The following is a 14,616-nucleotide window of genomic DNA, read 5'->3' as shown; positions in this document are numbered from 1 at the left end:
GAGAAGCCTGCACACCTCAACTAAGAGCGGACCCTACTCACTGCAGCTAGAGAAAGCCTGGGCACAGCAACGAAGACCCAGTGCAGTCAAAAATAAAACAAATTATAAAGAAAAAGTAACTTATTTCTACTGCTTACCTCCAAATGGATGAGCAGTGGAAAAAATAAAAAAAGAAGAAAAATAGAGAAAGAAGGAATGGGGAAGAGAGAGGAAGCAGTCCCTTAAAGCTTCTATAATTGAAAACAGATTAAAATTAAGATTGCAATGAAGTTGATTTATATTTGAGTACCCATCTTAAATCCTGGAAATTACAATGCTGGTAACTTTTCTTCTGTAAAAATGGTTTTATTCTCACAGCCACTTGTTTATATGGTACCTTTAGCATTAAGCCATCGACTCGAATATCAACATGCTCATCAGATTTTGAATTGTCATTCAACTTGTACACAGCCATAAATTGATTAAGACTTTGTTTTAAATCCAACACAAACTGATTTAACCATAAAATACTTCTTTCATCCACAGTAAACTGTAGTGCATTCAGCTGGCTATAAAGGTTGGGAGATGGAACTGTGGAGAAAAAAAATTTAGAAAGATTTTTAATAAACCGATAGTTCTAAATCTTCCCTGAGAACAGAAAATACATGTTTAAGCTTTATTCTTTCCACATTAACATTAAAATGTTTTACAATGTTATTTACAAAATTTAAGTGATACTATATGTGGAAGGGGATGGTAGCACATGTCTGGAGAGACAGGAAACATCTTCAATGCTTCACTAATAGAAAACTATACAGTTTGATCTAAATCTGACTGCATAAGTAAGAGGTACTGTTTAGATTTCTTTTCCTAATGTTACAGTCACCAAGAAGCAAACTTCAAAAATTTTACCTTCTTGCTCAAAGTATCAAAGGATCACATCAAAGTTGTGATCCTCAGTCACGTATTTCTACAAGGATTTACTACCTGACTTAATTTGAATTCTCTAAAATGAAAGAACCAAGCCTAATGACTAATTTCTTATGAAAGTGCTAAGTGAGACACAAGTTTTATTCTCCACTTAATCCTAAGCCTAGAACAGTATCTGCTGCTGCTGCTGCTAAGTCACTTCAGTCATGTCCGACTCTGTGCAACCCCATAGACGGCAGCCCACCAGGCTCCCCCGTCCCTGGGATTCTCCAGGCAAGAACACTGGAGTGGGTTGCCATTTCCTTCTCCAATGCATGAAAGTGAAAAGTGAAAGTGAAGTCGCTCAGTTGTGCCCGACTCCTAGCAACCCCATTGACTGCAGCCTACCAGGCTCCTCCATCCATGGGATTCTCCAGGCAAGAGTACTGGAGTGGGGTGCCATTGCCTTCTCTGAACATATCTGGTGCCAAGTAAAAAATCATGTATCTCTTGAATAATCAATCAAACAAATACACTCATAGATCCTCCAAATCATTGGACTCTTATGGGTTGAATAAACATTTTAGTGCTAATTTATGTTAAACTAATATTCATAATTAGCGTGTATCACTCCCAGAAATCTGTATCTATTGCTTCATAAAAGCCATTATCATTTTCAGAGTATTCTGGTGAAGATCTTTTATTCCAAAATTTCAGACCTATTCACTTTTACCAAAGCAAACAGTGTGAACATCTAGAACTTTTAAACTATGCTAATTTAAGGAAAATAAACACAAGGTGTGAGATATCAGTAGAGAGATGACATTGTAACAATGTCTTGAAGAGCATTTGTTTTCTTTCATTCATTTACTTTCTTTCAGCAGATTCAAAGAAGCCAACTACATTAACTGTATTGTATTAGGCACAAAGAATATAAAAAAGGTCACAGAACTTTCCTTTAAAAGTTCATGGATGATTACAAGAGACATATACGAAAGTAGAAAAATTAAAGTACAACACAGACATCTTATTGGGGATGTGGAGGTGCTTATCTTCAAGGATAGTAAGGAGGTGAGCTGCTGAGGCAATCACGTTGAGGGAAAAAAGGAGAGGGAATCTCAAATATAGCTTAGTGATAATGGCAGCCATAGAGAGAAACAGAGAGTAAATGTAGTCCAGAAGAATAGAAGAACTCTGACCGCAGATCTGGGACAGAGGAAGAAACTTAGTACACTAAGCAGTAAAAAGATCTATATGCAGTTTCTAACAGGGGTCTACTTATGAAATAGGTTATTACGTAGCTATTAAAGATATTTAAAATAAACATGTAGAAAACTAGGATCATTAAGGGTAAAGGTCAGAATGTAAGTCAAATATGTTAAACAAATGCATACATTCAAAACAGGACTAACAACACTATACTTATTGCTGTGGTCTGAAATGCATCCCCTCAAAATAAATATGCTGAAGTTCTAACTTCAAATACCTCAGGAATAAATGTATTTGGAGATAGGCCTTTTAAAAAGTCAATTATGGTCAAAATGAGTTCATAGGGGTGGGCCCTAGTCCAATATGACAGGTGTGATAAGAAGAGATTAGAAAACAGACACACACACAGGAAAGACATGTGAGGAGACAACCATCTAGAAGCCAAGAAGAAAGGTCTCTAAGGAAACAACCATGCCAACACTTTGACCTAGAATTCCAGCCTCTAGAACTATGAGGATAAATACATTTCTGCTATGTAAACCACTCAGTCTATAGTATTTTATTATGGTAGCTTTAGCAAACTGATACACTTTTATTAGCATAAGTTCTCTCTAAATTGTAGGCTCATGGGCATTTTTTTTTTTTTGTATTTTCTTTATATATAATATATATTGTGAGCATGTTATATTTACAATTATAAAGAAAAGATTATATATTTTTAAAGTTGGAGCACTTAAGAGAAAGATGAAATGTGAGAACTGCAAATGAATCCCTCCCTGTACGTAGGGATTCAATATGTTATGTTCTTTATTTCTGTATATGTAAAATTTTCCATAATAAAAGTAGTTAAATATAACCAACCAGTTTCACTCTTAAATATTAGGGGGCTAAGATTCAAATTGCTGTGAAGGAATTTTATACTTTTATCAGAAGAAAATGTATAGATTATAGAATATTTTAATTCCCTTGGTGCACTTTAACAAAACTGATAAAAATAAACCTAGATTAGAAGTCAGAAATCTTGGAAACTATAGGCTTTACTCTGAAGAAAAATTACTAGTTCAACAAATGAGACATTATTTAAGGAAAACAATGGGGGGTGTTGGAAACAAAGGGATTGTCCAATTACAGATAAATGACTGCAAACAACTAGAGGGCAGTGAAATACAATTTGGGGGTGAGGATGGGATGGGGTGGGAAGAATTTTGATTTAGAAAACCTATACTTGAGTTTCAGCTGTGCCACTTTATTCTTTATGAGGTGCTGAGCAAATGCCTTAAACTATCTTAATTTTCACAGTTTCTGTCAAGAAGGTAGAAGAGAAAACACATTTGAAACATACAAAAAGACCACTGAAAAGCATGAAGATGGTGAGGATTAGATCCTAAACAATTTGGTACAAATGAGGATTGAAATAAAATAGCTTGATATTTTTTTTTCAAAGTAATTTCCAGGATATCTTCTTTTTTACAAAAAAGGCATGAGCATCAGAAATTCCCTTTGAAACAAAAAAACCTATATTAAGTGAATAATAAACAAATGGGCTAAGTAGGCCAGAGAATTTGGAGTTCCACTTAAAAATTAATCCACTTAAAATTTAAAATAACATAACCCATTTAAACAGCTTTTTTCAACTATGATTTTCAACCAAAATAATGAAAAAGGTACCACATAAACAAGGGCAAATTTTTGTTTGAAGAATCAGATGAACTGAGACAACAGCAAAGAACACAAATGTATAGTCATAAAGTAGCTTACAAATAAAAATTCATGTAATTCAATGTTTCTAACTAAAGACAAGTGCCAAAAGTTGTCCAAGGTATACATCTGGGTATCAAAACCGAGCCTCCCAAATTCTCTATAGCTAAACGGGTAACTTCATCATTCATTTTTGAATGAAATATAGTTTTATATAAATTAAATATAAATGTGTTTTACTAAAGAAAAAACATTGATCTTAATCTACAAATAATCTAACTTTCATTCATTCTTTCATTTAACAACAGCTGCTAAGAACAAAAATGAGTCAAACCTCAGGAATAAAATTAAGCATGAATACTACACAGTTCTTGATATGAAGGATGCTACAAGCTAGTAAGGAAAAAGAACACAGAAACAAATAATAAGTATGTAAAAATGCTATATTAGAGTTATATACAAAACACAATGATTATTAAGGGTAAAGAACAATAGACTTCCGTCTTTCTTTTTTCACATTTATAAAACTCAAAAACTTAGAATGAAAAAAAAAAAATTCATGAGTAATGAACAAATAAAAACAAAATAGGAAATGCTCTTACTTGGAAAATCCTTCCCATCTGGATAGTAATACTCTGTGAACTCTATATAGACAGCTGACATTTCTTGTGGAAGATACAGGGATTTTTTATTGCAAGAAATCATACTTTTAGGGGAAGATCGACATTGTTCTGCTGTAGAGACCTAAAAAAAGAAATTAAGTTTATTGAAGTAACACTAAACAAAGCCCTTTCCACCAAAGATTTATGCAACACAAACATCACTTCAAATTCTTAAAACTATTTCCAATAATTAACTGCCACTGTAATCTTTATTATATATTTAATTTCACATAAAACTGTTTTAAAATAATACAATTCAACTTATAAAAACATAAACTCTTTGGATTCTCATCAATGACAAACTCAATTCTGTACAAATTTCTTTGCAAATTTACTACTCTGAGGCTTACAACAACAAAATATTTCTGTAAGACAGTACAAATATACAAATGGCAGAGTCAGGACAAGATTCAAGTTTTAAAGACTAGACTACTTCCCAACTACGTACTTCATAATAATTCTTTACTATAATTCATTATTATGAAAAATAACATAACTATATACAGATCTTTTGTTTAGAATAACAAAAAAATTATGGAGATGCGCAGTGGTGATAATCACATAATAATGTGAATATACTTAATGTCAATGAACTTTACACTTAAAAATGGCTAAAATGATAAATGTTATGTATATTTTACCACAATAAAAATTTAAAAGTAACAGTGCAACTATAAATGCTCCTGTCAAACAGTCTGAGCTTTCTTCCAAAAAAACTATTAGTTTTAAGATTCACGTTACACATCTTTCACTCTCCACAAAACAGCTAATTATAATTACATCAAAAGCATGTATACAACTCTTCAAAGTTCAACAGACAGCATCTTATCAATTTCATTTATTTATGCTTGGTTAGCAGACCCAGGGATGTATCTCAAAGTTATTTTTTTTCATTCATTCAACAAACATGTGTATTTCTCACACAAAGTAGATACTCTTCACTGGTTTGTTTCCTTTTTATAAATTGCTAATCAAACTAAATTTAAGTCAGTCCCTTTTATTATCTGATAAGTTTTTCTATGTACTCATGGAAACAAATTCTTTTCAACTCTAGAGTGTCAAGTTATTTTAGTAGATAAAAGTTTTTTTCCTTTTTCTTTTAACAGTTAAAAAGTTTTTCAAATTGGGATGAACATACTATCTTATTTTCTTCCAGTTATTTTTGCTCTGTTTTGGTTCTCTGTGTATGTGGGATTTCTTTATTGTACTTCATCCTTAATCATACAGGATTACGGGTGATCCTCCTTCCCCATTTCCATATGAACTTATTCAAATATAATGCATTACATATAGAATACTAAGAAAGAAACAATTGCACAATAAGAAAATAACTCTTGCATCAATGCATCTCCAAACTGGCATCACTGATATCTGAGGACAGATAATTCTTTGTTTTGGGGGCTGTAGAATGTTCAGCAGCATCACTATCTCTACCCACTAGACATTAGCAGCAACCCCCTCCAGATGTGACTACCTCCCCCAGCTGTGACAACTGTCCTCAGACATCACCAAGTGTCCCCTGAAGGGCATAACTGGCCCCAGTTAAAAATTACTAAGTAAAATGAAAATGTTTCAGATAAAACCAAGTTTCAAAGACATAGACTTATCATAATATACCAGAATAATTCATAAATGATAATATATACTTGAAATCCTTTATTTAAAAAAAAAAAGGGTCATTTCCCTATTGTGTTGGTCTCAACGATTGGGATGTCAGACCATGTTGTATAATTATAGCCTGAATAAGACTGTTAGTATAAATGGGACAGAGTTCTTAGCTATAAAGTAATGTTCACAGGATAATCAATACTTAGTTTGATTAAGCAAAAACTGTATTTTAGTTTCCTCCATGAAGACCTTTGTGTAATATGGAATCTGGCCTCCAAAGAGAAGTCTGTCTGGTCTTTGTTCCTGCTCCTGGGAGCTAATTCTAAACTCTTGGAATTTCCTATTCATGAAAGACCTCTGAGACCACAACTGATAGTATATGCTTTACAAAATGAATCAGAATGGGACTGACCACACTTGGTAAGTCTTAGTGGTATTTAGAGGGTGAAGGCTCGTGTCATCTGGAATCAAGTCCACCCATAGAGACTGAATTCAACTACACGGGCAATATTTCATGCATATTATTAAATGTTCATCCTGGGAGGCAAAGATGTTCTGAACTTGGAGCCCTCTCAAACTTCACTCTAGGCTCTCTTCCTATTGTCTAATTTATATCCCTCCCCTGTAATAAATGAGACGCTGAGCGTAACTGATTTGAGTGTGTTCTGTGAGTTTTTCTAGTGAATTCTCAAACCTGCAGGCCAATCAGGGAAATCCGAAAACCTATGGTTGGAGTCAGAAGTCTTGCGCAGACTTAGCAGTATGGCAAACTCAGCACTTAACCTCACGTTTTGCCTAGTTCTGGGTAACCATACAAACAAAAATCAATGAACTGGTATTTTCTACTCTAGTCATTTCACAAAGCTGGTCAAGATATTTATAAATAAAATGGTGGCACAGTTTATAAGAGCTGCTTGCAGGAGATACTAAAGGTGTTTATCAGAAGATTTAATTTAAAAAATAAAACATACCTGGTATATATTGAAATCAGCAAGTCTAACGACAACAGAACTAGACATTAACTTCACTTTGGATTGTTGAGATAACGCTGAAGGCTTTTTAGAAGCCCCTTTCAGAGCTGAATCTTTCTCTGTGGGAAACAAAAATTCCTTTCAATTTAGAGTAAAGTTATTTTTAACAGTCACTCTTCTATTGTTAATCAGCTACTAGAAATATAGATGAACCCAAATTTCTCAAACAAGATAACATATGTGGAAACACTTTATATATAAATTGATACAAGAATGTAAGTTGTTATGATGATTACTTTCTTATTTGTGACGATTATTCTTTAAATGGGAATCATATCACACTTAAGAAACTCTCATACAGTAACTTTTGGTAGAACTCTTATTAAAAAGAGAAATCTACCTGTCATTTAGGAGTCTGTAATATTCTACAAGGGTATTACTTTTATTAGTCATATTAATTTATAAAGTCCTTTTATCTATAATCCTATGATCTGTATGAGGTACAGGCGTTTTAGACATTAATTAAACACAACACAACACACAGAGTCGCTAAGAGTCAGACATGACTGAGCGACTTTACTTTCATTTTTCACTTTCATGCATTGGAGAAGGAAATGGTAACCCACTCCAGTGTTCTTGCCTGGAGAATCCCAGGGACGGGGGAGCCTGGTGGGCTGCCGTCTATGGGATCGCACAGAGTCGGACACGACTGAAGTGACTTAGCAGCAGCAGCAGCAGCAAACACAATACTTATTTACAGAAAATATCATATGGTGAACATACACATTCACACATATACACACACACAATTAATACTAGGGGAATGACATAATGTTGTTATAGGTAAAATACCTGTTTGTGTGTGCTGGGGAGAGGCATGTGTTGGGGATTTAGGAGGTGAACCTACATTATGATCCTTTACAGCCTGTTTAAGCATTTCAACGTTGCACTCAAATTCATGTAACAACTCGTTGGCCCATCCATTTTTTGTTTTGGTTGCATCACTAAAATACATCCAATGATTACAACTATCTCCTGTAAAATGAATAACAAGTATTTCACTGAAAAATACACTTTTCACATATTCCATTATAGCAAAGCTTCTGATGCTCAAGCTGAAACTTCAATACTTTGGCCACCTGATGCGAAGAACTGACTCATTGGAAAAGACCCTGATGCTTGGAAAGACTGAAGTTGGGAGAAGGGGATGACAGAGGATGAGATGGTTGGATGGCATCACCGACTCGATGGACATGAGTCTGAGCAAGCTCCGGGAGTTGGTAATGGACAGGGAGCCTGGCGTGCTGCAGTCCATGGGGTCACAAAGAGTCTGAGCAACTGAACTGAACTGAACCGAACCGAAAGCTTCTAGTAATATATTTATTTTCTCAAGGGATTCTTTAATCTTCCAATAAATTTGAAGCTTTCACCGACTACAGACATTAATCTTCCTATAAAATATGAGTAAAATATTTAGAATTGAGAGAGAGTATTAAAAGAAAATAACCTGGGAGGATTTGTATCTATAACCCAGGCTTAGCAGACCATCACTCAAAGTTTCAATAAGAAGCAGCACTGGCAATCAACCTCCATTGAATGCTCACCCACCTGGCATAACCCCATTAGATAGAATCCTGGAAAACACCATAGAGAAAAAAAGGTTCTTCATCAAAGACGTGTTGTAAAGTAACTGCCGATATACTGATATATATATGTATCTTTGGAGGAAAAAAGGGTTAAGAAAATAAAATCTACTTTATGACTACAAGTTTTACCTCACAAATAGGAAAGATTTCTATGGTAAAAATTATATTCAATATATGTAAGTAACCAATGAATCAGGAGGACAGACAAAGCAACACAAAGTCCTTCAAACAAAGTCCTTTAAATTCTATCAGGTACTAACACAGAAATGAACAATACTGGAAAACTGAAATTTGTGAAGAGAAAAATTTGATCATATTTTAAAAGTCCTAGAAAACTCTTTATAGCTATCTGTTTTTCCTTATTTGTATGAATTAAAAAATAAGTCACATATCACCAAAATGCAAAAATGGATAAAAGGTCAAATTACTTAATTTGGCCATAAACATACGTATTTTAGTTTTCATTATTTGGGGAGGGGGAGTACCTATCAATATTTGATTATTAAAGAATCTATTAAATCGTACCTATTGATGAAATTTACAAAGTACAGAAAAGTTTCAAAAAAGGTACCTGGAATCCTACAACTTAACTAAAATTGCTGTTACCCTTTTGCATTACTTTCTTTTTTTTATTTTTGAATATACATAATTTAAAATGAAAAATATATTAATAACTTTCTTTTGTCACAGCTAACAAAATAGTACAAATGTAGTCTTCTATATTCTAATCTTTCTCAATTTCTAACAATTATACTTGCTAATAATCTATAGAAACCTCAACATAAGCTACATGAATGTTTTCTATGGCAATTATATTTTCTTCGTAAGATACTGGCCAGGGAAAAAAATATCAGGTGTCTTGATCTCTTTTCTCCTTAAAAAATTAAATAAAAACAAGTGCAATAGACTGGCTATATGATTTTAAAGCAAGATTTACATAATTTAAAGAAACTGTTATACAAACCTGCTTTGTGATAAGGATAATAATCTATAGTTAGCTGTGTAAAAGACAGTTGCATAGCCCCTCCAGTGATACGTCTGTTTGACTCTGGGGAAAGAAAAAAGTGAAATTGAAAGAGAGATAGAGAAAGAAGGATTAAGCAAATATCAGAAACATTTCATTTACCACATTGGCAGTCCAAGCAGTGACAACTGTCTCTGTTACCAAGGTTAATACAACAAGGATTTTAAGAAATGCATTCAATCCAGTAAATATTTATTGAGCCCTTATCATATGCAAGTACTAAGCTAAAAGGTAAGGATACAAGAATAGCAGAACTTTAATATTTACTGCCCTAACCAGATGCCAGGCACTGTTTTAAAAATTTTAAGTGTACTTATTTGTTCTTCATGATGAATCTATAAAACAGGTAACATTAATCTATTTACTTAACAAAATTAAATAGGTCAAGGTTGTACAACCAGTAAGTGCAGAGCTGGTTTTGAAACCAGGAAATCTTAACCACTACATTACACCATCTTGCCTCCTATTGAAGAAGCAATTGAATCTACTAGTTTAGGTGAATTATCTAAAGTCACATAGCTACATTAAGACTGGAAGTATCTAAAACTGTTTCTATTTTGTTATGTCTGTTCATATATTTTGTGTTTTAGATTCCACATATACATGAGTTATAGATAGGGTAAGGGAGAACGGGATAAAGGCAGTCAAAAGGTATAAACTTTCATAGTTACAAGTACTAGGAATATAATGTACAACATGATACATATAATTAACACTGCTGCATGTTATATATGAAAGTTGTTAAGAAAATAAATCCTAGGAATTCTCATCACAAGGCAATATTTTTTTCATTTCTTTAATTTTGTGTCTCTATGAGATGATGGATGGGCACTATATTTACTATGATGGTCATTTCATAACGTATGTAAGTCAAATCAATATGTTGTATGCCTTAAACTTATGCAGTGTTACATGACAATTGTATCTTGATAAAACTAGAAAGAAAAAAATTAAAAGGTTAAAAAAAAAATCCAAAGGTAAAGTCAGTATAACTCCAACATAAAAATCAAATATTAAAACAGCCCGGACAGTATTTTCCTAGTGGTACAGTAGATAAGAATCTGTCTGCCAATGCAGAGGACAAGGGTTCGATTCCTGGTCCAGGAAGATTTCACATGCTGCGGAGCAGCTAAGGCCATGCACCACAATTACTGAGCCTATGCTCTACAGCCCGTGAGCCACAACTACCAAGCTCACCTGCTGCAACTTCTGAAATCCGTGTGCCTGGAGCCTGTGCTCTACAAGAGAGGCCATGGCAATGAGAAGTCTGTATACCACAGTGGAGACCCAGCACAGGCAAAAATAAAAATAATAAAACACCCAGCATGAACTAAACAAATACAAATTAGTATAAAGCTATATACATACTCTCTATATAAATTTAACTCCAATTTATCTCACCTGGTAGAATTTCTAGTATAGAACTACAATCCCATATTTAAAACACTTGGAGCCTAACGTTTCAGAATTGCTTCAGATTTTTAGTAAAGTAATATGGTATGTATGTGAGGGTGTATGTGTGTGTTTGTACATACACACAACACGGCCACCAGGTTCTGAGGCAGCACAAAGTAATGCATGCTAAGTCGCTTCAGTCATGTCCTATTCTTTGTGACCCTATAGACCATAGCCCGCCAGGTTCCTCTATCCATGGATTCCCCAGGCAAGAATACTGGAGTGGGTTTCCACGTCCTCCTCCAGAGGATCTTCCCAACCCAGGAATTGAATCCGTGTCTCTTAATGTCTCCTGCACTGGCAGGAGGGTTCTTTTACCACTAGCACCACCTGAAAAGTCTATACAAAGTAATGAAAGACAGTAATTCTTCAGCAAAACTCAAGTATTTACACTAAGTGGGTAAAATAAAGATGATAAGTAGCAACATGCTCATTAGATAAACTTGTGCCAGAAAATAAACTGTTTACAAACTTATGAAAAAGAATTTCGGGCCCTTCTGGATTTTAGAATAGCAGAGAATTGATTATAGATCTGTATTTTGGCAGAGGGGTTTTCTCTTTAAATAACATCTTCTATATTGTTCTGTAAAGGACCAACCTAGACAGCCTATTAAAAATCAGAGACATTACTTTGCCAACAAAGGTTCTTCTAGTCAAAGCTATGGTTTTTCCAGCGGTCATGTATGGGTGTGAGAGTTGGACTGTGAAGAAAACTGAGTGCCAAAGAATTGATGCTTTTGAACTGTGTGGTGTTGGAGAAGACTCTTGAGAGTCCCTTAGACTGCAAGGAGATCCAACCAGTCCATCCTAAAGGAAATCAGTCCTGAATATTCATTGGAAGAACTGATGCTGAAGCTGAAACTCCAATATTTTGGCCACCTGATGGGAAGAACTGACTCATTTGAAAAGACCCTGATGCTGGGAAAGATTGAAGGCAGGAAGAGAAGGGGATGACAGAGGATGAGATGGTTGGATGGCATCACCAACTCAATGGACATGAGTTGGAGTACAGCTGATGATGGACAGGGAGGCCTGGAGTGCTGCAGTCTATGGGATCGCAAAGAGTTGGACACAATTGAGCGACTAAACTGAACTGAACTGATAAGGGAATATAGAATGAGGAATGTAAAAGAGCTTAGAAAACACTTTTCTCTGTTTTTTGGCTTATCACTTAACCTTGACCCCTTATTTTGATATTTTGGTTTAACTTTTTTTGATTTGCCTTTCAAATCACTAAAGCAGAAGATGCCACCTATAAGCCAAACGACACAAAGGTAGACAAACAAAAGACAACAAATCTCTCCAAACTTCAAATCTTCTTTAACCTTTTCTGCTCCATCTTTTTATCTGGCAGCTGATATCTGGTTGCCTGAGAAGGCAGGATAACGTCTATGGCTAAATATCAGGGGTTGGTCTCAGTATTCACTCTCACAGTTATAAAAATCCAGAGCAACAACTTTCATAGACATAGTTTTTGATTCAGGTCTGAGGCCCACAGGTTAGATACCTCCATTTAAAAGAGTTTGAGCTTGGACTTCCCTGGTGGCAGAGCAGACAAGAATCCACCTGCAATGCAGGACACAGGTTCGATCCCTGGTCTGGGAAGACTCCACACGCTGTGAAGCAACTAAGTCCGTGTGCCACAACTACTGAGCATTCTCGACCTACAAGTTGCAACAACTGAAGCCGAGTGCCACAACTACTGAAGCTTGTGCCCTCTAGGGCCCACGAGCCGCAACTACTGAGCCCATATGCTGCAACTCCCAAAGCCCGTGCACCTAGAGCCTGTGCTCCACAAGAGAAGCCACCAAAATGAGAAGCCCATGCACGGTAACCAAGAGTAGCCCCCGCCTGCTGCAACTAGAAAAAGCCCACACAGAGTAATGAAGACTCAACACAGCAAAAAATAAAATAAGCAAAAATCTAACAAATAAAAATAAACAAAAGATTCTCAGCTTGATTCTCATGCTCATCAGGGTTTGAGAACCAATGTCTTAGAAGTAGGACAGTGAAACCTTCTAACAATTATGGGCCAGGGACGCTCTGAAGGATATACAGAAATGCCTAACACTTAGAGTACAGAAACACAGATTTTCAAAGTGACCAAGGGCAGCTCCCTGTTAACCCATTACCTGTGTCCATTAAATAAGGAAAAATAAGAGAAGCTAAAGCTAAAAGAAAACATTTTCCTAATTGGAATTTGGCTTCCTGACCAAATTTAGGGAAGATCTGGAGTAAGGAGACAAAAAAAATTTAGTCACATATTTGTGTTTATATGCACAAAGGGGTAGAAAATAGTAGATAAACCATCATGCTGAAAATACACATGTATCACTTCTCAGCCTCTGAGCTAAAATCAAGTGAAATGCATGTGCAAATAATTATGACTTCAGTATGAACTAAAATTTAATTTATGAACAATTTCAAAATTATGAGAAAGCTAGTTCAAAGCCAAGTCTAATTTTTCACTATCTTCTAAGGACGTCAGTCTTTAAAAAAAAAAAAAAAAAACTAATTTTACCATTAGCATTGACAGCCAACAATTAATTATATTGAGGCACTAACTTGTAGCAAAGCAAAATAAAATTTTATACCAATATATAATCCTTAAAATTATACCTTTCATCTATGTATCTCAATGAATGATAAAATTATGATCAGTTATTTTAAGAGTAAGACTACTTATTACATATGAAAAACAATCCAGATGTGCAGTAAATTTTAGAGAAAACCAAAAGAGTTTCAAATAGCAGTGTTTATTACCTTTTTCTTTAGCATGAATATCATCACATATGTGTAGATCTAGATGAGAAACCACTAAATGATGGGAGGTTTCTTTAACATCAAAGTCACTGAACAGTTTCACAATTGCGTCACTTAGATCAGGAGCATTTGAAGTCTGTGGTGTCTTCGCATGCTGGGTAGATGGGGCTACCGCAGAACTCTAAAAGATTTAAAGCTGCCTTGTCACTGCAAGTTAAATATTTGTCATTCTCCACTCAAGAAAACTTAAATATTTTTAATAATAAAGTCATAAAAAATAAGCAAATACATTTTATTTTGCATCAGTAACTAAGTTTCCCTAAAATATTTTCTAAATTATATAGGAATAAAACTAAAACTAGAGAACTATAAACAATCTGAATATGAACCTAATATCTGAATAGCTATATTTACATGTTTATAGCCCTTCCTGTTTGAGAAAATATATTTATTAACTATTAAAGGCAGCTTATTTAAATATTACTAGTTCTATATATTAAAAACGAAAACAAATGTGAGCCCTGTATCCATTAGCTACATACACTATTATATGCCCTGAAGAAATAAATAATTACTTTATAAAACCACTTGTGATATTATTTAGTACTACAGGTGCTATTAAGAGGTGTGGTATATCTTTTGAACTTGAAGAAGCCAGAAAACAGCTGAGGTTTATAACAGTTTTTGAGTTC

General features: G+C 34.6%; 1 protein-coding gene across 3 annotated transcripts in view; it reads right to left on the bottom strand.

Moving 5' to 3' along the window:
* Positions 1-14,616, bottom strand: part of BLTP3B (bridge-like lipid transfer protein family member 3B) — a 92,672-nt gene that overhangs the window by 28,995 nt on the left and 49,061 nt on the right. For 2 of the 3 annotated variants that reach the window (XM_070370292.1, XM_070370291.1), the window contains 6 exons: positions 13,925-14,105; positions 9,647-9,730; positions 7,889-8,071; positions 7,037-7,155; positions 4,398-4,539; positions 290-570 (listed from right to left, as the gene is read on the bottom strand). In XM_070370292.1, coding sequence (XP_070226393.1) covers positions 290-570; positions 4,398-4,539; positions 7,037-7,155; positions 7,889-8,071; positions 9,647-9,730; positions 13,925-14,105 — 990 coding nt within the window. The remainder of the gene's footprint in view (positions 1-289; positions 571-4,397; positions 4,540-7,036; positions 7,156-7,888; positions 8,072-9,646; positions 9,731-13,924; positions 14,106-14,616) is intronic. The other variant, XM_005889589.3, reaches the window with a different exon arrangement.

This window comes from Bos mutus, chromosome 5 (genome assembly GCF_027580195.1).
Source record: "Bos mutus isolate GX-2022 chromosome 5, NWIPB_WYAK_1.1, whole genome shotgun sequence".
Taxonomy (NCBI): domain Eukaryota; kingdom Metazoa; phylum Chordata; class Mammalia; order Artiodactyla; family Bovidae; genus Bos; species Bos mutus.
This window is presented reverse-complemented; position numbering and strand designations above follow the sequence as displayed.